Here is a 23801-nt window from a genome sequence, read left to right as displayed (position 1 = left end):
AATCGAAATCAAGATTTGAACCAAACTTTACCTTGCAACTGGGTACAAAGTATCGAAATAATCTGCTCCATACCTTTGTGTATAAACCTTATGCCAAAGTTTGGCCTTATACTTTGCATTGGAGCCATAAACATGATATTTGATAGTAAAGACCTCTTTGCTATTGGACCCACCCCCAAGCTGAGGATCACATAATTCGTGGTCTTCCTAGATTGCAAAGCTTACATCTCCTCTTGAATCATTTTGAGCTCCCTGGTTTGTCTTTTGAATAGTTGATGAAGATAACAGTGACATAATTTTTTATAAGGAGATAAGAAATCAAACGTGACAAATTCAGGAAAAAGGATGATGTGTACATGACCTAATTCCTTTTTTGAGTGTAATAGAAAGGTCTAAATTAGATTGAGGAACTTGAGATGGACCTTTAGGAGTGTTGGATGATAATGGAGGCACACTTCAAGCACTGAAGGACTGGCCATTTCCTTGTGGGCAGGAGAAGCCTTTTGGAGCAGTAGCAACAATCTATTTATTCCTTCTTTTATAAACCTGTGAAGGTTTCTGCATTTTCCCTCTCCTCCAGTGGTGTAGGCTTAGTAGGAATGGGAAGAGCAATAGGAGATAAAATCTCAAAAGATTAGGGATACAGATTTTTTTAAAAAGGTCACATCAGCAGAAAGATACAATTCTCTATGTGGTGGATCAAAATTTTTATATCCTTTTAGGACTTTGGAATAACTAACAAACACAGGCTTAATGGCACGAGGAGAAAGTTTATCCATACTTGGATGACACACATGAAATAAACCCAAACATCCAAATATATGAGAAGATACAGAAAATAAAGATTTGTGTGTTGACTATAGGTACAAGAGGTTTGATAAATAACAGCATTAGATGCACAAAAGATTGAAAAAGGCACATTCAAATATTCTTTGGCAATTATCATATCAAAGAGCACGGATATTGAAAGAAATTGCACTTTTATTTCAGAACTAATTTGTATGAATACATTCCAATATTTTCTACCGTTCCTTTAAAAAGAACAACAGACATTTCAACTACAAATTTGCCACTCCAGCTATATCTCCAATCAAATATCCACCTGGATCCATTCGTGCAAGGAATTTATTTGCCTTGGCTGTTCCACCCTCTACAGCAGTTGTGGGCCTTTGTTCAATTGACCGACCCATATGGTGGCCCCACCATGCAAGAACAAGAACCTCCTCTTTTTGGTGTGCTAAGACTCAAAATCAATAGTGGCGCTTTTGGTAATCTTAGCTCTGTGGGTTTAGGCAGTGTCTTTAGAAACTCCGAGGGTGCCACATTGATCTCTTAGTCCGGACCTATCGGTGTCTTTGATTCCACAATAGCTGAGCTCAAGGCTATCCTCCAACGCCTCATCATCTTTCGCGATCATCTTTTTGTCCCCTTCGTCATTGAAGGGGATTCCAGCACTGTTGTACATCCCCATTCCTGGAGACACCATAGTGACATTGGACCACCCTATGAGATATTTGAGACATTGTTTCCCTTTTACTTGTTTTTGGACTCATGTATGGAGATCAACCAATTCTCTAGTTGAGTCTCTAGCTAAAAACTGAGCTTTCCATACAATCTCTTGTTGGAACTGGATTGCTCCACTAATTGTTTTGTTTTGGTTTACCTTATTTTTCAATAAAGTTCACCAGTTCAAAAAAAAAAAAAAATGAAGAAAGAAACAACCGTACTAAAGTGACACACAAAAGTGATAAAATACTGATGGCAAAACAAACGCTTAACCCTAATAGAACACCAAATGTTAGTATGGACACATGCAAAAGAAGATAAACTCTTTTTATTGCTTCTGGATGGATAAATGTTTTCCTAATTGACACACTTCACAATCAAATGATACATTAGGACCCAAAGAAGGAAAAATCTAGGGGCAATTTTGTCCTTTTGGTTGTATTTTCACTTAAGCAATAAAATAAACGAACTAGGCATCAAATTAATCTCTAACAGCTGCTGCTCTCTAGGCAGCCTTCTTCTCCCTCTCATCTCCCTTTTTTCTTCCTTCTCTTTTCTTTACTTCCATATTATACAATTTTTCACATAAACAAACTAGGAAATTACAAAAAGTTGAAATATGCTGACTTTTGCTAGATAGAAAGTACTAAAATAGTGTATTTCTTTATTAAAAAATAAATAGTTGTATTTCAGTCTTTCATTTAATACATATCTTCAATTGTTTTGGATGACTTTCTTCTGCCACAATTGAGGCATGCACTACATGACATTAACATTAAAATATGCTAGAAAAATTTTAACCTATTTTTTTTTCTTTTCTAAATAAGTAGGTGCTAGAAAATCAACTCGAGGGTATTTTTGTAATTTTGTATGATCGAATATTTCATATTATTGCACCGTTTGATTTACTCCCCCAGCTTGAGGGGGAGTGTTGGAAGATAGGCCTAAGCCCACACGACCAAGGAAGACCCACAAATCCAAGTGTGTTGGAAGATGGGTTCAAACCCATAAGATTAAGGAAGGTCCACATATTTAATAGGGTTGGAAGATGGGGCCAAGCCCATAAGATATGGACCCCCCATGATCACGAGAAGTGGCATTATGAGTCTTACACAATAAGAAGTCTTACAGAACCACAATTATTATAGAAGCAAGTCTCATAGAAGAGTTTCAGTTTAAAGGTGTTTTAGTCATGTTAGTCTTCTATTTATATTGGGTTATTTAATTATGTTAAAACATATCTTTAAGTGTTAGAGTTTGGAAGTAATTGGGACAAGAGTAACTTAATTGTTGTTGGACTCTACAACTTTCCTCTATTATAAATAGAAGTTCATGTACTCTGATTATAATGAAGTCAAAGAAGTATTTCTATTTTTCATAAATTCAACAAAAATCAACTTCTCATTGCCTATAAAGTTGCTAACTGTAGCCCTCATAGGCTCCCAATAATTTGGTAGGGACGCCCAAAGAATTAAAACACGAACCTCATCATCAAATTTAATTTAAACAGAGGTCAATTGATTGACAATTATTTTGTCATTTTTTTTTCATGAGATGTACCTTATTATTTACGGAAGACTTCTCGTACATATTGGACAAAGTTTTCATCATCCCTGATGTGGTTTTCTCTAACACCATGTTGTGAGCAACGTTCTTCGACTGTGTTAACCAGACTACTCCCAATACTTGTCAATAGAGGAAATTCCACTCATCATCTTTTATACATTCTGGTTTCATATCCAGAAGTGGGTGTGTAACTTTTTACTATATAAATAGTCTTTGATTTGTATCCTCCAGAACGCAAAATCCATACCATCAAACTTATTGATTCCTAGTATTGATCCTTATCTGCTAGTCATTGTTCTCAATCACGAACCAAAGCTCTGATACCACTTGTTAGGAATTAAACACCCTGATTCCAAACTAGATTAGAGCAATAGTAATAATCGTGAAAGAGAGGAAAAACAAACACCAAAATAGAACAAGATTTATACAGGTTTGCCTCAAGGTAAGACTACGTCTTATCTTCCGTCATTGCAGTAATCAACTATAAAGATGAAATAGTTTACAAGAGAAATTTCACACACTTACAAATGGTATTTTCTCTAACTTCTCTCGATTGCAACGATACTCCTCGGATGATTATCAAACCCTAATAGCAGCGTCCCTCAATTATAAAGAGAAAATTCCCAAACTACACTTAATAAAACAATAATTAATATATCGTGTACCAACTCAGTGTAGGGCGTTGATTAGACTTCACAATTTCATAGGCCACACTAGGGCAGCAACCTCTTGACCAATGAAATAAACTTCAAGCGGTAAGGAAAAAAGGTGGCAACTTGCTGGAAAAAAAAAAAAAAACTGCAATATTTTGGTATGTTTATGTGTAAAGCAAACCAATGTATGAAGTGATATTTTTTGAAAATTCCTTCAAACTATAATTTAGTGTTTCACTTTAGATATCAACAAACTCCAACCATAAAAGGAGAAATCAAAGTTGGCAAGAGGAGTTTTCAAATTCATAAGAACAATCTAATTTTGAAGGCAACAAACATGACATTCACCTAAACGAACATTATGAATTTTTTTATGCCCATGATTGATATCTCATGCAAAAACTTAAAAGGAGATTGACCGAATATCAGGAAACACATGGGACCAAAGAGAGAAAGAAAGTTTGCTCAAATACTTTTTTGGTTGAGGAAGATACCAGCCTTGTTGCAATCATGTCGCCTTCAATATAATAGTAATAAGAACTTGTGTAGAGAAAAAATAGGTCCTTGAACTCATGCTCTAATACGATGGTAAATTTCAAAGCCTTAAACCAGTCTGGTAGAAGAACTAGTGGAAAAGGCAGACGAATCCACCGACGGTCCACACGATTCCACTCACACAGCCACTTTCCCCACGCTTGCCTCACCATCCAATAATAGAAATAACAAGAAAACAAAGTGCTCGCATCGACTAAAAAGATGCAAACCTAGGAAAAGCGCCGGGCGTGGCTGCCACTCGAATCGGTTTTTCTCATTATTATCCGCCGCCTTATTTGACAGGACCATAACCAACTACAAAAGAAGAGATCGGTTTAAATTACATTTAAAGCCACTGAGTTAAGAAGAAATGTTTTGTAAAAAAAGCAGATCTACGTGGCACGACGTTAATTACAGACCCTCTGATTAGTTTGGCAGTTGTATTTCAGCCATGGTGGGTCCTGCTGATCCGAGCTTGGATCCAATGGCTCTGGTTTGACCTCGTTCCCTGCTTCGAGGCCTACCGCTCGCTGCGGCTGCTGTTCATCTTCGTCCCTCACGCGTTTAACGCCGATTGGGACTCCGAAGAGGCGGGGACTTGCGTCCTCCTCTTCCTTCACGAGGCCCTGATTCACCGTACCCGCGCCGCTGGATTCGGGTTCTTCGCTGCATCGCGTTGGAGGTAACAGCTCCAACGGTTTATCGGCCGAAAAAGTGCTGCCCTCCGTCTGGCTGCTGACGTATTTCCTCATCAAAACAAGGATGTTGTTGCACAGGCTTTTCATCTGCGTCAGCTCCTGGGTCAGATGCATGTTCTCCTTCCTCAAACGCTCGTTTTCGTCGATTATGTCGGCCGTACTACTGGACGCGCGGCAGGCCGTCGGCGGTATGGCAACCGGGGAAGAGTTGGAAGAGATGACCTGTTCTTCTCCGGAATTCGTAGGGGATCCCGCGCGTGCCACGTGTACCACGCCCGGCATCGCCTGGGAGGGGGTAGGGGAAATTTTCCGGCGATGAATGTCGCAAAGAAGTCTCTTTTCGCCTCGTTTGAAGCAATCGTTTGCGAATTCCCACCGGTCAGGAACAATCTTTCGGAATCCCTGAGACGGAAGAAATAATTACTAGAGAGAAACGAGATAATGAAAGAGTAACATCAATCGGACCACAGGGACAACACTCACGTAGGTGTTAAGCTGACGGACGAAGCTAGAAAAGTTGTTGTGCTTGAAGCACTTGGGTAGCAGATCCCTGGCGAATTCCGCCGGACGCCAAACAATGAAGGTCGAACCATCTTCGTTCCAGGAAATAATGTCGTCAATAGAAGGATCGTCAACAAGCTGGTATGTCTTGGTCAGGAAAGGCGTAGGCAAAGATCTGTGCGACTCACCCTGCTGGTCTCCCGCCGGAAGAGCCATAGCCGCCGATGGATCCTCTAATCTGCTTCCCAGTCGTAAAGAAAGAAGACAGATCAAATCTACACATCATCTGAATCGAAGGGCCTTAGATCTAACAGTAAGAAAATCTCACCCGCCATTAACATACCTCAAAATTTCTTCTTCAAGAAACTGATAAGAGTCGTCCGCAAGCGAGCCTCGGAAAGGATTGAGAGGAGTAACCTATCGCGGATCACCGGAAGAACAAGCAGAAGCTCCGACAGAGACGATGCGTCGGCGGCATCAGAAACATCTGGAATATGGGATGGAGCGGCTTTTGTTGTTTCTAGAAGCTTCCGTGTAGATTAACGATGGAGGATACCAGGCAACGAAGGAAACAGGAGCGATAGAAAAGGAAAACGCGAGAAGTTCCGGATAGGTTGGCATCGGGTCGGAATTTTTTTGGCGAACTCGACCCGTTGTGACCAATGGGTTCATATTTTTGAGGTTCGCCCCGTGAAAGGACAGAGTTGAATTTAAGCCGGGTTCATAGAATGGGATGAAAAAGGGGGTTCCAAAAATAGAAACCGGGTTCGACAATCCTAATTTGACCCGTGCAACCCTAATTCCAGGCCGGTTACGTCTTTTTCGGGAAAGCTATTGGTGGCCCGTTAATTGATGGGACCACGTGTCTGTTTAGACGTGCGGCATCCTCTATGGAGAATCAAAGATAAGGTTGCGGAAACCGTGGAAAGCGTGGACTCAGAAGAAGGCGCTGTCTACGACGTCTAGAAGAGTCCGTGTATTCCGTCTTGGGTACGTGTCATTCAAGTGACGCAGAGTGGGGCCCTACTCAGTCAACAAAGAGAGGTATTTTTTACTTTTTTTTATTTTAAATATTAAACTTAAAATAATATTAAAATTATAATCATGTCCCTATCATCTTCAATCATTCAACCCAAGAGGCATTTCATCTTGAAGTATTTGGAACAAAAAATTAGTGTTTAAACAAAGATTGGTATTCCAACAAATTCTCTAAAGAAAAATTGTTTGACCAAACTTTGTGGTTTGGACAAATATTGGCAACACAGATGTTTCCAAGAAAGTCGGTTGCTTAAACAATGTTATTCGATTAATATCAACAACTGAAAGAAATTTGTTCAATGAAAAACAAACTAGTTGAATAGAAATCAAAATAAAAGCCTTCACAAATGCAGATGTTGTTCGAACAATATTTTATGCTTGAGTGAGATTTGAAGATTGGTGTGAATATCTCCTTAAATATAAATTAGATTGACATAAAATTTTCTCCTTATCAAAAACTAGATTTCGATACTTTTAATCAAAGTATAACATTTTTTCGTAAAATATACTTCTTTTGAGAGAAAAAATCTAATGGATTTCAAACTCTTTAATTTGGTATAACTGAGTACTTTTTCTTATTTGATGTATAATTTTCCATATAAAATCTCGTTCTTGATAGCATAAAATACCTCAAAATTTGAATATTTCTACTACTGTTCGAACCTCTCTTATTGTCAAGCTTTCAAATATCGATTTCTCTTTGTATAAAACTCATATTGTCAAGTTTTTTTTGCGTTAGAAAATAGGCTCAAAGATCTTTCTATTAATAAATAATTTTAAATATTAAGAGTTTAGTATGGAGGTGCTAATAACAAGAAAACAACGAGTATTGGGACAGGAAAGAAAGAAAAATGATAGAATACATACCTAAACTACAAGATATGATAGATAAAAAAAGGTTCACATTATCTTAGTGGGTTGACCGAGTCAACTCACACAACCCGTTCTAATAACATCTTGAATTTTTGGAAAAGATAAATACTTCATTAGCTTGTTGTAATTTGAGTACAATAAGTCTCTATTTATAATAGATGAAACAAGTAAAATCCAATTGTAATTAAATTATTCTTGTCTCAGTTACACCCAAAGTTAAATACTAAAAAATGTGTTCTAAAATAATTGAAAATTTCAACATAAATATAAAACTAACATAACTACAACACCTTTAACTGAAACTCTTTTGTTAGACTTCCTCCTATGAGACTCCTGTAAGACTCCACCATAATAATTTTGACTCTATGAAATTTTTTATTATGAGAGTCATGTAAGACTTTTTTATACCTGCTCTTTAACAATAAATACCACACTAAATCTGAAATAGAGAAGTTAATGAACATTTATTGTATATTCCCTCACTCGTTTCTCTACCTATTCCTTGCATATCACATAGCCAAGTTCCTACACACTCTATAATGTGCTGAAAAGAAGTGGAGGCTTAGATTTCTTAGGAAGAAGGTATTCTCCAAGTGTTGGGTATAAGTTTTCCTTATATTTTTTATTTGATAATGGTTCATCTAGAACTATTTAATCAAGATAGAACGGGCTAACTAGAGCTAGAATCTAGCCAATCTCTTAGGGAGATTGAATTTGTAAAATTCTTTTATTGAGCTACACGTGGCTTAAAGAGAGGCGAAATCTCTATATGTAATTTTAGCTATTGGAGTTATTAAGAATAGTGGAATTTCCGGAGCAAGGGTTTTTGGGCAGTGAATACCAATAGGGGAACTTCGATAACAAAAAAAAAAAAAAAAGTCTCCTATGGTGTGTGCATGTTTACTATACATTGAAATTGCCTTATCACATGATGTTTTATTACACGCACTACTTAGCTTTTAACTCGAAATTCCCAATTCATCCCCCTCTTGAGAAGTCAATTGGGCCAATAATCTTCTCTTTACTTTTCTTGAGCTACAATATATGTTGAGTAAGGTTGAGCAACCTTGCATTCTTTTAATATACCGTGAATCTAACAAAGTATTCATGAAGCTTGTCTTTATGTTTTGTCAAGCACATTTCCTGAATTATATCATAAATATTTTGAAGACTATCATTAGTAAAATATAATTCAAGACATATGTCCAAAATCTCCATAGTTATAAGTGAACAACACTACTTGAAACTTGTTCTCCTATGGTATTTATTAGCCAATTGATAACTATGGAATTTTCCCTTAACCAATTGTGATAGGAAAGTTCTTCAACATGCATAGGTCGCGGGTACAATTGTCCAATAATGCCTCTCGTAATCAGAACATGTTTGACAGAATGAGACCATGACAAGTAGTTACTCAAACCCTTGAAAGGAATTGTAATGATTCTCAAACGTTTGTGCTTGCTTAAATCAATATATGATGAGGAAGAAGAAGAATTACTTGAGATTTCTACCATGCTAGATCAATTAAAAATATTATATTTTGTAATTAACTCAAGAGATTAGGAAGACAAGTACACAATTTCAAAATTAGAATCAACAAAAATTCAGAAGGTATAGTTGAATAGATGTAGAATAACTCTATGACAAATAAGACTTCGTATGTAAATTAAACATGCAAATTTCGAAATTGAATCAATTATAGCAATTAAACATTAAATCAATGCTGAAAATTTGATGATTAACTCATGAAAACAACACACTTAAAGGTGGGATTGAAGGCTGAATTAAACACACTTTTTTCTTCAACAATTAACTTCAAACCCTACTTTAGGGTTTCATTGATTTGAAAAGTAAACTTTGCATTGAATAAGGATAGAATTAATCCAGTATTAAGAGGGAATTTTTGAAATTGAATGCCTGAATTTTTTGCATCAAATTCATGGCTAAACAATTGAAATATAAGTACTTGCAAAAAAAATGGAATTCAGCTATACATGACTATGAAGAGGCTTGTTTTTCACCAAATCATAAAGATTTGAAGCGAAAACAGAATTGGGATGTTTAGAACATGATTTTGGATGAATTAAAATGACTTTCAAAGATTAGGAACTGCTTATCTAAATTAGAACCTTGTTGGAATTTTAAAAAATCGAACATCTTGCTTCTTCCTTTGTACACTCGTAACACTAGGGGTAGCTTTACTTGAAATCCTAGAATCCCTCCTCTAATACCATTTTAGATTCAAGTGTTTCATGCTTAAAATAATTAGGATTTAGAGGAAGAAGAAAGAGAAAGAAGGAGAAAAGATGAGCGCCATCGTTACTAACATTCCATGCCCGTTCTAATACCATGTTGAGAATGCTAGATAGAGAAGAGAAATCTTTTTGTGTTTAACTTTCGACAAAGGGTTCTTAACAGGTTCAAAGTGCATTAATCTCATAAATATGTTTGTACAGGATGTTTGCAAATCACAAACAAAAAGAATAAAAAAAAACCACGTACTCACTCGAACACGAACAACCACTTGTTTCTATTCACAGATCGAGTCAACCTGTAAGCTATCAAGTCAACCCATCAACCTGATGACTTATCATTTAGTTATCAAGAACGACACTCTTCCATGGCTGTACAGACCACTAACAATCAAACATGTAGAAATCGCATCATAAATTACATTAGATTATTGCCTCCTGGGATAACATCCTCAACACTGAAAAGTACGCCTATACACATGCCAAACGCAGAGGTTTATAGGACTGGCGAATGGCTGTTAGTCATCATCACTACCGGATCCCATTTGCAGCAACGACAGAGCAAGTATAGGCCCCATAACAGGAGGCCATGGCGGTCTATTGAAGGCAACAATTGGTTCCGATGTATCCTCCCTGACAGGTTTCTGATTTCCCAGGTTCTTTTCATCTTCCTGTTTCTTTGGGGTTGAAGATGTCAGAACTCCTGTTCAGACAACTGTGCCGCGTTAGACAACATTCAAGAAAGACCCATCAGAAAAACGATAAAGAAACTGACTGGTATCATTACCCAATGATCTTCCTCTAGCAGGGCGAAGTTGTTTCAGAACAGTCATTTTGGCAGGAAACTTGGTTCCTGGCATCTCTGGTTGGCAGATGTTTCCTCTGACACTAAAACGGAGACAGTAGGACACGGACCACAAGCTGGTCTGTAAATGGATGGAATAAATCAGTATCGAAGTGAAAACACAATAATTTCCTAGTACAACCAATAAATAAATATTGGCTAACAAAATTTAGACTTTAATTAACAAGTTTGTCACAGCTACCAGCAGCAACAGGTTCCTCTTCAGGAACAAAGCATTTAAGCTGCCTGAATATACTTGTAGGATTAATAGGTTTGTAAAATTGCAAACAAGGCTGCCATATCGGAAAGCAAACCATAGAATCCATTACAAATCAAACATTAATTTGCCCATTTGCTCAGTTTTTTTTTATTCTGAGAGGGCTATCCATAAGAGAGTTCAGTAAAGGGCTATACGGAACTGAGCCAAGTGGAGGACGGATCATGAAGCACCTGACCCTATCCCATGAACCTAACACCCAAACCCATTCCTAAAAACCCCTGAAGTGGTTCAATTTCCGACCCTTTCCTACCTTACCACAATTAGGAAACTTGTTAGCAAGTGGAATTTGGTTGTATATGGAATATATAAATATAGAAGGCTAAGTTAGTCAAGAAGAAGGACCTCACATGAGGAGTGAGCATTTCCACTCACATCCGTGCAAGAATTCAAAAGTTGCCTGGAGCAAGAATTAGAAAGTTGCTTAATATCTCAATTTAAAAGCTGCTTTATTCTTGAGCTAGAAGTGGCTTAGATTACAAGTTGTTTAGTTGAGCAATTTCATTTGGAGAATAACTTCTCGGGTGAGTTTCCTAGTTAATGAAGTACTTTCCTTATATAACTAAGGAACAAAAGGGATCCCCTGACTTTCAATTCTTATGTTTCTTGTTTTTTCCTTGGCAGAAGTTACAATATATTATTCACACGAGTAACTAGCGTCCAGGCATATACATGTAACAGTGAGTCAAAACAAACAGTAGTAAAGTTAACAGACTGGTACAAGACTTTAGCCACAGACTCGGACTCGGAGGACTGGGCCAAGCTATGGAGGATGGTTAGAAGAGTCGAGCACGTGTGCAGCCTTGTGTCTGCCCAGAGAATGAGTACGAGTAGTTTTATTTCTAAAATTCTCTTTCAGTTGTAATTAGAGTTCTATTTAGGGTACGAGATTCGCATGTAAGGATCGAGGAGGATTCTTCCCTCTAGTAAAGCCACATGAATTGGAGTTTCTAGAGTAGAAAATTCTAGGAGAGTTTGCTTAATAGGCAAGGTAGGAAAGGAGGGAACTCTTAGACCCACATAGGTAGATGAAATGGTGTTTGATACTTGAGCACTATAAAAATGTAAGCTCTCAGAGCATTCAAATCATTTAATTCTAATACAAAGTTCTTTCATGTAGATCGGGTAATCCAAGATGCCTTGACCGACGATTTAAAGGGCAGCTAGCTCCCAATCAAAGAACCTCTTAAGTGAAAATCATCCTCACTTGGTTACCTTAGTATTGATAAGGTTATTATCAAGCTTTTCTATTTGAGTCTTGAGTCCAATAATTAGTATGTCTTAAGTGAGTGAAGCCAAGAGAGAGCACGTTAAAGGAATGTCTATTGATCAAGTCTCTCTCCAGAGTCCTATCGCTAAGTTTCCTAGCCTACCTTAGAGAGTCCAAATCTATCCCAGAAATAGTCCACAAGTCCTTAGTCCAATTCAAGTCCTTAAACAAGAGTCCTAGTCCTAGTCAGAGTCTTACTCGTGAGAAAGATCTAAATCTGGAAAGTGTAACAATTTAAGAGTTTGTCAACCTCTTTCTGGTAACTTAATAATTTAAGAGTTTGTCAACCTCTTTCCAGGTAACTTCTTTATTCAAATCAGTCTCTGAATTTCCTAATTTATTTAGGAGTCTTTCCCCAACTCACACACAATCCACATGAAGCTAGGAGTTTCTATTCTTGGTTCCTTAAGTGGCACCAATTGTAAAGAGGAGTTGTTTCCTATTCAAATCACTGACTTTCTTCTCCCAAACTTTCCAAAGTGTTTAGAAGTCTTTGTCAATATCCTAGGAGTTCCTCAAGTCTATACTTATCAGTCTTTCCATGTCCTTGAGTAAAAAACAAATCAAAAACCCTAAAAGAGTCCATCACAGTCATTCCACAGCACTGAACAGAAAACATTTAGTTCTACCTTCCACCCATCAGATCGCCATAAAACCTATAAGATTCAATTCCTAACCCACTAAACAATCAAACCACATTAGCCTTTTCCCTAGCCCATTCCCCATATCCATTCCATAAGCGTGAGAACTCAGAAACCCTAATTTTGCCTCTGCACTGAGTAAAGGTTTTCTGATAAAGTTCTACATAAAAATCCACATATTTCTCTCATGAAAAACATCCATCAGGTACTCGAGATCCCTGTCTAGCCTCGTAAACCTTAGTATGCACACAGCAACATAAAAGCTCCAACCATGCGATCAAAGGACATGAAAGAGATATTCCAGTACTCTCCGGTGCCATGACAACAAACGAAAGTATTGAGCAATTGTGTTGCATCGTGTGCATCTATCTCAAGCTGTTCAAGCACCCCGCTTCGCTGCCACAAGTCTTTCCCCACTCTCCCCTCAGTGGAAGAAAGCCATGAATGTTAAAATGGAGGCACTTCTAGATAGAGGCACATGGGTTCTGTGTAATTTATCGCCTGGTACTGCATTGGTTGGATTGCATTGGGTGTACACAGTTAAGTACAAAGCAGATGGCTCTATAAAGAGGTACAAGGCAAGCTTGGTTGCAAAGAGGTACACACAGACATATGGTGTTGATGTGTTTAAAAGTTTTTCCCCGGTTGGTAGATTATCCACTGTGCAAATTTTAATTTCTATGGCTGTAAATCAAGGACGGTTCCCGTTAGACATAAAGAATGCCTTCTTATATGGAGACCTACATGAAGAGGTGTATATGTAGCAACCTCCTGGGTATATTGTTGAGGGAGAGATGAGTAAAGTATGCAAGCTCAAGAAGGCCATATATGATCTTAAACAATGGCCTTAAACAAAGTCCTCAGGCGTGGTTTGAACAATTCAATCAGATAGTTATGTCTATTGGCTTCTCTCAAAGTCATTGTGATCATTCTCTTTTCATCATGAAGCATTAGACTGGAATTGCAGTCTTTCTTGTATATGTAGATGATATTATCTTGTTTGGTAGTGACGAGAAAGGCTTTCAGGAGGTTAAAATGCATTTGGCCAAACATTTTCAAACAAAAGATCTAGGAAACCTTAAGTATTTTCTAGGTATTAAAGTGGCCAAAAGCAAAATTGGTTTGTTACTAAATCAAAAAAAGTATGTCACAGACATGCTACAAGAATATGGCGCATTGGGTTCTAAACAAATAGAAACTCCAATGGAAGTTGGGTATGATCTCCATAATGAACAAAGTGAAGAACTTATTAAGGACAAGACAATTTATCATTGCTTAGTTGGTAAGCTCATCTATGCTACAGTTACACGTCCCGACATCTCATTTGCCGTAAGTTGTGTTAGCCAGTCTATCGAATGCACACGAAAGGTTCATCTGGAGGCTGCACAGAGAAAATTGTACTTAAAAAGCTCACCTGGTAAAGGATTGTTCTTTAAATCTCATGACAACTGAAAATAGAAGTTTTCTCTGAAGTTGATTATATAAGGTCAAAACTTGATAAAAAATCTACCACAAGCTACTATGTATTCCTAGGAGGTAATCTTGTTAGTTGAAAAAGTAAAAAGCAAAATGTTGTAGCCAGGTCAAGTGCTAAAGCAAAGTATAGAGCTATGGCTCATATGGTCAATGAATTGATGTGGGTGATATCTGTGGTCACAGAGTTTAATCTACAAAAAGATGAACCTTTGACCAAGTACTGTGATAACTAGGTAGCCATATTTATTGCTAGAAATTCAGTGTTCCATAAAAGAACCAAGCATATTGAAGTGAACTATCACTTTATTCGATATGTTGTGATGAGGAGGGAAGTCATCACTCCATAAGTTAGATCCGATGATCAAGTAGCAGATATATTTACTAAATCTCTTGGAAGACGTGAAGTTGAATTCTTTGGATATATATGCTCTAGCTTGAGGGGTATTCGAAAATCAGTAGAAGGGCATTTTGGTCATTTTACCGTAACTGTAATATTTGGAGATGACATTTTATTATTCAACATGTTTAAATTTATTTTTAGTACAAATTTCATGTAATTTGGGTAAGTCTATTGGAGATATAAGGGTTTATGTAAAATGTAACTAAATAAGGATATTTTTGTAACTGTCTAACACTTAAGTGAATAAGAAGAAGTAGGGTCGTGCTTGACCCCTATCTAGAGCAGTTTCTCTCAAGCTCTCTTCTCTCTTTTGTCTCTCCCTCATTCTCTCTCCAAAAATCTCAATTTTACTCATTTTTTATCAATCATAAAGAAATAAAATTATAAAAAATTAGAGGTACAAATGGGTCAAGTTTGGGGCAGGGTAAGGAAAACCTGTTCCCACTCTATGGGCTTACCCTGTCCCCACGAAGAGCAGGTCAGGTTGGGGCTGGTTACCCATTAACGCACCCCAGTTTCACCCCTAACTCCTGTAGGTTCCATTTTCTTAATCTAAACCAGTGAGCTATAACAGCCACATCGGATGGACTATTAGTTAGGTTCAGTTCATACAATACCACACGCAAGAATACACCAGCTAGTTGTCCTTGTAACTACAAAGAGAATAAGCAATCAGCCACATTTATCACACCAGAAGCAGTTCTGTGCTGGTTCTTTCTCCAATGCTAGCAATTATCAAGAGAATTGCTGAAAAGCAGAAACAGCACATGCCAACAAGTGAATAAAAGTAAGATACCATCATGATGAACTCTGGAATGATGAGAAGTACAAACTAACAATACAAAATTGAACGATTTTCCACAAATTTGTGCTACATATAAATAGTATAATACTAGCTAATAGATTCAACAGATCCAAAAATATGACCTCTCAACCTCAGCCTGACTGCTAGAATACAAGTCAAGCATTTTAGTGGAACTACCAGAAAATTCTAAACTTCTGCCATCATGATTAGAATGTCTACTTAACTACTACAAATCAATAGCCCAACCTAAAGAAAGCAAGGTTCCAAAGGAACAAGAAACTAGAACAGTTAACTCTGAACAATTAATCAAATAGCTATCTCTGCATCCATGAATGTAAACTAGCACCACCAGAGATCACCAGCAAACATACCCATGAGTTAATATCCAGCCAACCTCCACTCCTGCAGAACACTTTTGAAAATGCTATATGTATTGTTTCAGCTGGCTATAACAGTAAATCCGTGTTTGGCATAATGACCACACCAAAGTTTTCTAGCTACTCATAGGCTCACTTGGGCAGACACCAGACAATTGTTCCTGCAACTTTCACACTTCAAGGAGCTGCTTCTGTGGAAGTTGTTGAAATCTAGTGTCTTCCCCTAGAAAGAACACAGGCAAATGCCTATTTTTTCTTGTTTTAAACACAAAGTAAATGCTAATAGCATCTGCTCTAACGTTAGAAGACTTGCAATGCAGTGCTGCATCTTTCAGCATAGATTAGGTAGGATCAATTGAAATCTCAAGCTCTTTCTCAGTGAGCCAGAAGCTTTGGTTGATAACTAAAGTGATTTTTTGTTATTTTCTCTCATATTTTCAAAAAGGAAGACAAACTTTAAGAGTTCATATAGAAATATAATACCACAAGAAAGCAAGTAGAGATGAACTTGATAAACAAGAAAATCCTCTTAGACTAGTGTATCTAGCATCTGACTTTATGCATGTTTAATATGGCTGAATGAGTACCTAGTGCCTAGAAACACATAAATGTCTTCAAAGCAGTTAAAATGACAAGCAGAATGCAGAGGCTACCGGATAGTATCAATAATGAACACTTCTAGTACGAAGGAAGCATGAAATGCTGATTTTCAAAGAGTTCTGGCATAGGGTTCCAAGACGTAAGCAAGTCATAAAGGAACCAGAATTCACTGTCGATGGGCCCACCCCAGGTGTGCCAGAGGCAGCAGGCTGAGGGACGCAATTAACGTTTTTCTTTCAATAACTCAACTACCATTGATCTCTTTCACAAGTTCAGAACCAACGACCAGAATTATCAGTAGTTTGCTCTTTGACCCTGGAATGCAGCAGAGTGAACATTTCTTCATGGAAGTAGTCCTTGCGATTCCACGGTTGATTCTTTTTTTTTTTCAGCTTTCATACAAATCAGAACACTTCATCGTACAGAAAATTGGTTACTGGAATAGGTATTAAATTTCAATAAGTATATCGTCCTCAATGAACAGAAACGGAGAAGAAACTCATAACATTACGAACAGGTCCTATTGGATAATTCTACGTCCTACCCTAGCACTAAAAGAATTACAGTTTGGCATACGAGATCCAGCCAAATGGAATTCGAGTTCAACCAAAAGAAGCAATCCAAGGCTGCTGGTAATATGGAGTGCGAATGGTGTTTTACATCTTCATGAACCTACTAACAAGTACCAAAAAGTGATTTGTCTAAGAACCAAGCCTCAAGCGCCCACAAGTCATAACACTTATGCCGGATCAAGTTACACAGAGATGCGAAAGAATAGATGGAGAAAAGAGGGAACGTACTTCAGATTAGAAAATCAATTCATCTCCATAAGTATTCAGTAGAAACAGAACATTGATGCATCAGCGATGACTAATAAGCTGTTAGTAATCCTTTTTACATGACAAAGAAACGTTCTGTTACCTGAGCTTCGAGGGAATTGAAACTTTACCCACGATGATTGAAACAAGAAAAGGCCGAGTGTGTATTCTTGAAAGTTCGCGATTTCCAGGAGTTCAACTGGCCCTTGCCACGCGTATCAGGAATACCCACGATGCCCTTGCCACGCGAATCTGGAATACCCACGATGCCGAATCAGGAATACCCTCGATGTTTGACTTGTCCTTAAATATCATTGATTTCCTCAAATAAATCATTAATTTTCTTTAAAAAAACAGAAATTTTTAGAAAACATAAAGATTTAAATTAACGGTCACTTGAAAAGTACAAGTATATGCTTGCTTTTAAAAAATAAAAGCAGTAATTTTCTTCAGAGAAATCGATGATTTGTTGTTTCTCACAAAATATCACTAATTATTTAAGAGGCTTTTCCAACGAAAGGAGATGAGTCTGTGCAGTTTTCTTTTGGGGGGGGGAGGATTCTTGAAGATAAAGTTCATGCCCAACATGAAGATCATGTCAGTCATGTATATGAAGATCATCTTCGTATTTGGTGTTAGTGTTGATAACTTTATGTCCACTGGAAAACAGTTTCCAGTGTTAGTGCCCCAATATGAGAAAAACATAAAAAATAAGAGAATCTTTAAACCTTTACAATACACTTAATTACAATATAATCTTTAAACTCCAAATTAGGTAAAACAACCATTATTACTACACTAATAAATTATTTAATGTATAATTAAATATATTAATATATTTATTAATTGAATTAGATATATTATTATGCATTAATATGGTAATTATATGAGCCAATGAAATACGCACATGATTAATTACAAATAATAAATAAATAACATGCAGTTATTAATAATGTTATAAATAAAAAAAATGAAAGTAATATGTGGAGTTATTAATAACATATGATATACTTTAACCTAAAAAGAAATAATTTAAGAGAAAAAATTGATCTAATCATAAATTTAACACACTATATATTTGTACATAATATATTTTATGTATTATTAATTAATAATATATTATCACAAAATTTAAAACCATTGGTTTAATTAACTATAGCAATTGGATAATTATGCCAAGATAATTTATCAAATATTTATTTTAAAAATATTTTAATTATGATTATTAAATCACTATTTTTAATATAGTAATTATAAAATAAATGTATTAAATAAATAAAAATAATTATTTTATAAATTAATGATGATAGTTTTAAATTATTGTCGTCTTCCTCAGGGTCGTCGTCTTTGTCAGGGGCGAGCCAGTGGGCAACGGCGACGGCGACAGACCAGTGGGCAACGACGACGGTGGCGGGCAACGCCGATAGAGGCGGGGCTCCGACGGTACGCAGAGAGGGAGAAGAGAGGGAGGCCGAGAAGTCCAAATGTCAAAATCGAAGAAAAACGAAACTGAAACAGGGGAAATTGCAAGAAATTGGAAGGTCTTTTGGGGGAAAAAATGATAGCGTGAGGGAGAAGGGAGTGAGACGCCGAAAAGGAGAAGAGAGGGAGAAGAGACAGAGAGATAAGAGAGAGGGAGAAGCGAGCGAGAGGTTCAGAGGGAGAGCGAGTCCGAGAAAGAGAAGGACGCCGGAAAAACGTTTGCAGTGAGAGATGGAGGCAGTAGAGAGGGAGACCGGAGAGGGACGACGGAGACGAGAGAGCGAGCAGAGAGCTCGGGCTTCACGGAGACGACAGAGGGCTGCGGGAACGAGAGTGTCTATGCAGGAACGAAACGAGCGAAATGAAAAAAAAAAAGAGCGAGACGATCAAGCAAGAGAGAGCCCGCGCGAGAGAATCAAGTGGATGATTCTCAAAATCGGGCGGAAAGTGCTCTTGAGACATGAACTCTTGATTCATGTATATTCATGTACATGACATGAATTTCGGCGCCCCCTAACGACATCAGGACATAAACTGCGTAATGCGCATGAAGATCATGTCCTGAGTCATGTACACTAACCCCCCCCCCCCCTTTCTCACATTGTGTAAGTGGAAAGTGAAAGAGAATTATAGAGGTAATTCACAGGTAATTCACTTGTCGTTTACTCGACGTTGAGCCTCCGCTTTTCCTCTTTCTTTCTTCCAACTCGTCTTGCCGTTCCTCGTCTTTTGGAGGTAGCGTGGTGACACCAAAGCAAGACCGAAAAGGAGAGCTCAGGGACGGAGCTCCCTCTCTTTGTCATTGCTTGCCTGCCACTACAGACCTTCGATAGATCAAATTCCCTTCCAGTCTTCTTCAGTCTATATTTCAATGGCGGAAGTCCAAAAAGCTGAACATGACGGGTTACCGTTTTGGCGATTTTTGCTGGCACCCAGAAGGATAAAGATGTCTTCAGCCTTGTCTACAAGCGTCTACAAACTTGTAGCAGATAATCTTCTAACTGGCACCTCACGTATGAAATGGAGAGAGGAATTCTTCAGTCCTCTGAAGATCAAAACCCCTCGACTGAGTGGAAGAAAGTTAGTTTTTTCTCTTTTCTGAAGTCGAATCACTCTCATGGCTGCTAGACTGCAATGGCTCTTTCTTCTATTCTGTTTGTCCTTCGGCTTTCCTCCTATCTTCGTCATGGCGGATCAAGATTTCGAAAACTTAGAAAGAGATGCTTTTCTCAGACATGGCCTAGAAAACCCTCACAACCTCTTGTCCTGGAACACTGCTCTCTCTCATTGCGTATGGGAGGGGGTCTCGTGCAGCTCTTACGCCCGCGTCGTCTCTATCTCCCTCCCGTCTCTAGCTCTCAGCGGCCTGCTTTCTTCCTCTCTCTTTTCTCTTTCCCACCTCACCGTCCTTGAGGAGAGGAAATCTCCTCTCCGGCGAACTTACCTTGGCTATCTCCGGAATCCTTCCAGTAAAACAGCTTGCGCTTGGTGATAACCGCTTATCTGGTGAGCTACCTGCCGAACTGGGCCAGCTAACTGACTTGGAAATCACTCAAACTTGACACTAATTTTTTCGTGGGAAGAATCCCGACGTAGCAGGGAAATTTGTGGAGCCTCAAGTACCTCGACCTGTCTTGGAATGGTTTCACCGGGGAAGTTCCGCTCCAGTTCCCTAATCTGAAACAGCTTCTGATCCTTGATGTTGGCAATAACCTTCATTCCGGCAGCCTCGCGCCGGGGATTTTCTCCTCTCTTCGGTCCTTGTCCTCGCTTGACGTTTCAAACAACTCGTTTTCCGACGAACTGCCTTCTGAAGTTGGTCTACTTTCGAACTTTACAGACCTCTATCTGGGCAATAATCGTTTTTCAGGTATCCTGCCGCCTGAAATCGGGAATCTTTCAAAACTCCAAACTCTGTATTTTCCTTCGTGTGCGATTAAAGGACCTTTGCCTGATTCCATTTCGGGTCTTACGTTTTTGAGTAAACTCGATCTTTCAAACAATCCTCTTCGTTGCACGATTCCTGAATCTATCGGGCAGCTTCGGAATCTCACGATCTTGAACCTTATTTATGCGCAACTCAACGGCTCCATCCCTCCGGAGGTTGGAAACTGTAAGAACCTGAAGACATTGATGCTTTCTTTCAATTCCTTATCTGGCCCGCTGCCGGAAGAGTTATTGGACCTTCCACTACTCTCCTTCTCTGCTGAAAAAACACAATCTTTTGAGTGGGCATAGTAGAATCCAGTCATAATTAGAAGTCCATAAGATGGAAGAGGAGAAGGCAAGAGGGGCAGAAGTGTAAAAAATGCCTTGGAAGATTGGCACTAACGAAACAAGGCAGAAAAGTCCAAGAGAAGCTCTAAAAAGGGCAAAAATGTCCAAAAACACTAAAAAAGGGTGCAACTCAGCTTGGCCAACCCCTAAACAAGAAACAGAGTATTACAGCTAGATCTAGTGCAAAAGCATAATATAGAGCTATAACACATGTAATTAACGAAATAATGTGGTTGAAGTCTTTACTTACAAACCTATGCAACTCAGAGAACAAAATACATTAAGATCGATAGCCACTTCCTTTGGGAAAATCTCTGAATTGGACTTCTTAGCATGCATTACATTCTATCTAAAAGCCAACTTGTAGATATCTTAACAAAGACAATTACAACATGTTCGCAACATCAATCATGGTGCAAACTTGGTGTCTTTGATATTTTTGCACCATCTTGATTAGGAGAGTTTAAAGATATGTAATAAGGTTTTTACTTGGAGGTTAACATTGTCTCTTCTTATCTTTTTGTGCTTGTCATTTTATAGTTGGTTAAAGGGCCTATTTGTCATGATGTAAAACCTCAATCAGTATAGATAATAAGGAAGGAATTCATGCCCTAGAACAATCAATGAGTGTTCTCCTCTTTATGTTGACGCTATGGTAAATAAGACAATTCTTCAATAAGAGGTGGCATGACTTTATAATTATACAAGTTAGTGTATGTTCTTTTATGTTTTTTTTCTCTCTTAAGAGTTGTATCCCTAATGGCAATATCGACAGGGTGAACACTTCTCCACAACTATAAATATAACCCAATAGGGATAGGGAAAAACATCAATCTCTAGCGGAATTCGTCCCTTCTCATCTTTGTCTCACCCCCATGAGCTCTTCTCTCCTATCTCCCAAGAGTTAGAACTTTTCTCTTCAATCCTCTTCCTCTCCTTCTTCTCTTCTCTCCTTCCATTGAGATCTCTTGTGTTTATGTGAAAACCCTAGAAATCAATATGGTATAAGAGTAGGCAAATATCTTACAGGGAGAAGAAATGGAAGAAGAAGAAAAGAAACAAAAAAAACAAGAGTTTCTCATTTTTGCCTTTAGTCTACTTCTTTCCCAATGCCTGTTTTCATTGGATTGTACACTCTGTTACCCTAATTTTCATATAACAAATTATATACCGTTGGAAAGAGCTTTAAGTCTAGTTTTCCAAAGAAAAATGAATTTGTAAAACAAGAGTTGTCTAAGAAGAGAAATTGACATCTAAAATAGAAAAGGTCAAACATAAGAAGAGTTTTGAGTTGTAGCAAAAAGCCTCAACTTTTTGAACTGTTTATACCAACATGACTAAGAATATATATAGAAAAATGTATCTCAAAAGAAAGCTTTGTGAGTCTACTTTCTATCCAAATAACCATTTCTCAATCTGATCTTTCTAGAAAGAGATATCCTTATTAGAAGAATCAAAAGTCATGCCAGTGGCTTGTTGCAATTGAAAATCGAATTTAAGTTGATTTTTTCCTTCACTTTTTGAGTTGTTAGTCTTAAGTTTCTTGTTTGTTTCCAAAATTTCGTCAAGATTTACCAACTTTTGAGCATTTTTTCTTTCTTTAAGAGTTTATTTTCTTTGATCTTCCAAATATTATTTTCCTAAATATTTCTTATTCCAAAACTATACCGAGCAAATTCGAATGAGTCCATTATTTTGAGTCTCTTATTCCAGTTCGGACGCTATCCGTTTACATTTCAAAGCTGGAAAGGGTCCGTTGGGGAAGTAAGAATGGAAACACGTGTGTTAGCCAGATGGCTCCATCGTACATTCGAAGTGAAGCTCGACCTCACTTTTTGGATCCCCTATATCGCCTGTGTTGCCATCCACACGTTCCCGCCCTCCCTTATCTTCCTCTGCTCCCACCAGATTCCCATGATGGTCCTTGCAGCCAAGTTCCATCTTCTGTCCCAGTTCTCTGTACAACTGATTTTCAGAACCAGAGAGAGTCGTTCAGGAGTTTTTTGATCCTAAAAATGGGTGCGGAATTGGCCTCGTTTTCACTTTCCCCTCCTCTGGCTCCTCGGGCACGTGCTCTCACAAAAACCAGGATTTCTCATTCATCTCTATATGGTAAGGGTCTCCGAGAGGTTAAAGAACATGCGTGTGTATCTTCTCACTCTGCCGCTTCCTTTAAGATATCATGCCACTTTGTTGGTCGTTCATCTAGAGTTCGAATTATGCTCCCTAAGGCAGCTGAGCAGCAGCAAGGTTAGTTACTGGAATTATCATTCTATGTTTTTATATAAATATTTTGGTATTTCTTCCTTAGGTCTTTCGACCCGCAGCACTCGTCGCATTTTTCGATAAATACGAATTATATTCAAGACGTTCAATTGTTTGTAGTAAAAAACACATACATCCGCACAGAAACTCAAATTTATTGACAGTGGAATCGCATTCTCTTGTTTCTACTTATTTTTACTTTGATATCTTAAGTGTGAGCATGTCGTTGGATATTCTTTTCTCATCTCTTTCTCCCCTCCTGTATGCTAGTTCTACTTGCACGCGTGCATGCAGTCCACCTATAAAAGCAAAATTTATGGTTGGACCTTGCCCCGGTTTCTGATTAGTAGCTACTATACGGTCAAGCCTACCCTGTTTAACCAAAAGGACAAAAGAAAAGAAAAAGGAAACGTTCTTGAACACACCCTGAAGTTTGACCTGCTTAGGCCTAACCTTGGTGCATAAAGTGCCTAAAATTGGATAAGATCATGGAGGTTAGTTCAACTGTTTTGGCTCTGCAGTGATAAGATCAAGTTTGTACCACAACATCTGCTAATCAGAGTTAATCTGACACAGTTGGCTGAAGCAACTTTTATTTTTTTTGAAAAACTCGAATAATTATCTAGAACACAGATCAAATGGTTACAA

The 23801-nt window shown here is 38.0% G+C and overlaps 2 protein-coding genes across 5 annotated transcripts in view; one reads left to right on the top strand and one right to left on the bottom strand.

The window, feature by feature from the left end:
- Positions 1–4194: 4194 nt before the first annotated feature.
- On the bottom strand, positions 4195–5995 carry LOC137948093 (heat stress transcription factor B-2a-like). Of its 2 annotated transcripts, XM_068794039.1 has the most exons (5): positions 5802–5995; positions 5647–5696; positions 5441–5550; positions 4679–5359; positions 4195–4574 (listed from the first exon to the last, which is right to left on the bottom strand). In XM_068794039.1, the coding sequence occupies exons 2-5, from the start codon at positions 5672–5674 to the stop codon at positions 4398–4400; spliced, it is 996 nt and encodes a 331-aa protein (XP_068650140.1). In that variant the 5' UTR covers positions 5675–5696; positions 5802–5995; the 3' UTR covers positions 4195–4397. The 2 variants fall into 2 exon arrangements, with proteins under 2 accessions (XP_068650140.1, XP_068650139.1); XM_068794038.1 differs by having other exon boundaries at positions 4196–4574; positions 5441–5696.
- Positions 5996–22761: 16766 nt separating this feature from the next.
- The window catches only part of LOC137948003 (PGR5-like protein 1B, chloroplastic), a 34524-nt gene continuing 33484 nt past the window's right edge, over positions 22762–23801 (top strand). For all 3 annotated transcript variants that reach the window (XR_011111583.1, XM_068793897.1, XM_068793896.1), the window contains exon 1: positions 22762–23138. Coding sequence is in view for 2 of the 3 variants with exons in the window: in XM_068793897.1 (XP_068649998.1) it covers positions 22904–23138 (235 nt within the window). In the remaining variant the exon portion in view is untranslated. The remainder of the gene's footprint in view (positions 23139–23801) is intronic.

This window comes from Aristolochia californica, unplaced genomic scaffold (genome assembly GCF_029961685.1).
Source record: "Aristolochia californica isolate CCGP_79_NKW_82.1479 unplaced genomic scaffold, dmAriCali1.0.hap1 SCAF_13, whole genome shotgun sequence".
NCBI lineage: Eukaryota > Viridiplantae > Streptophyta > Magnoliopsida > Piperales > Aristolochiaceae > Aristolochia > Aristolochia californica.
Note: the sequence above shows the minus strand (reverse complement) of the source record. Positions and strands in the feature narration are given on the sequence as shown.

Coding starts and splice junctions, on each gene's coding strand:
- LOC137948093 (XM_068794038.1), bottom strand. CDS start 5,674: ATGGCTCTTCCGGCGGGAGACCAGCAGGGTGAGTCGCACAGATCTTTG. Junction 5,360..5,440: donor TCCGTCAGCTTAACACCTAC/GTGAGTGTTGTC, acceptor CTTCCGTCTCAG/GGATTCCGAAAGATTGTTCC. Junction 4,575..4,678: donor ACTGCCAAACTAATCAGAGG/GTCTGTAATTAA, acceptor CTTCTTTTGTAG/TTGGTTATGGTCCTGTCAAA.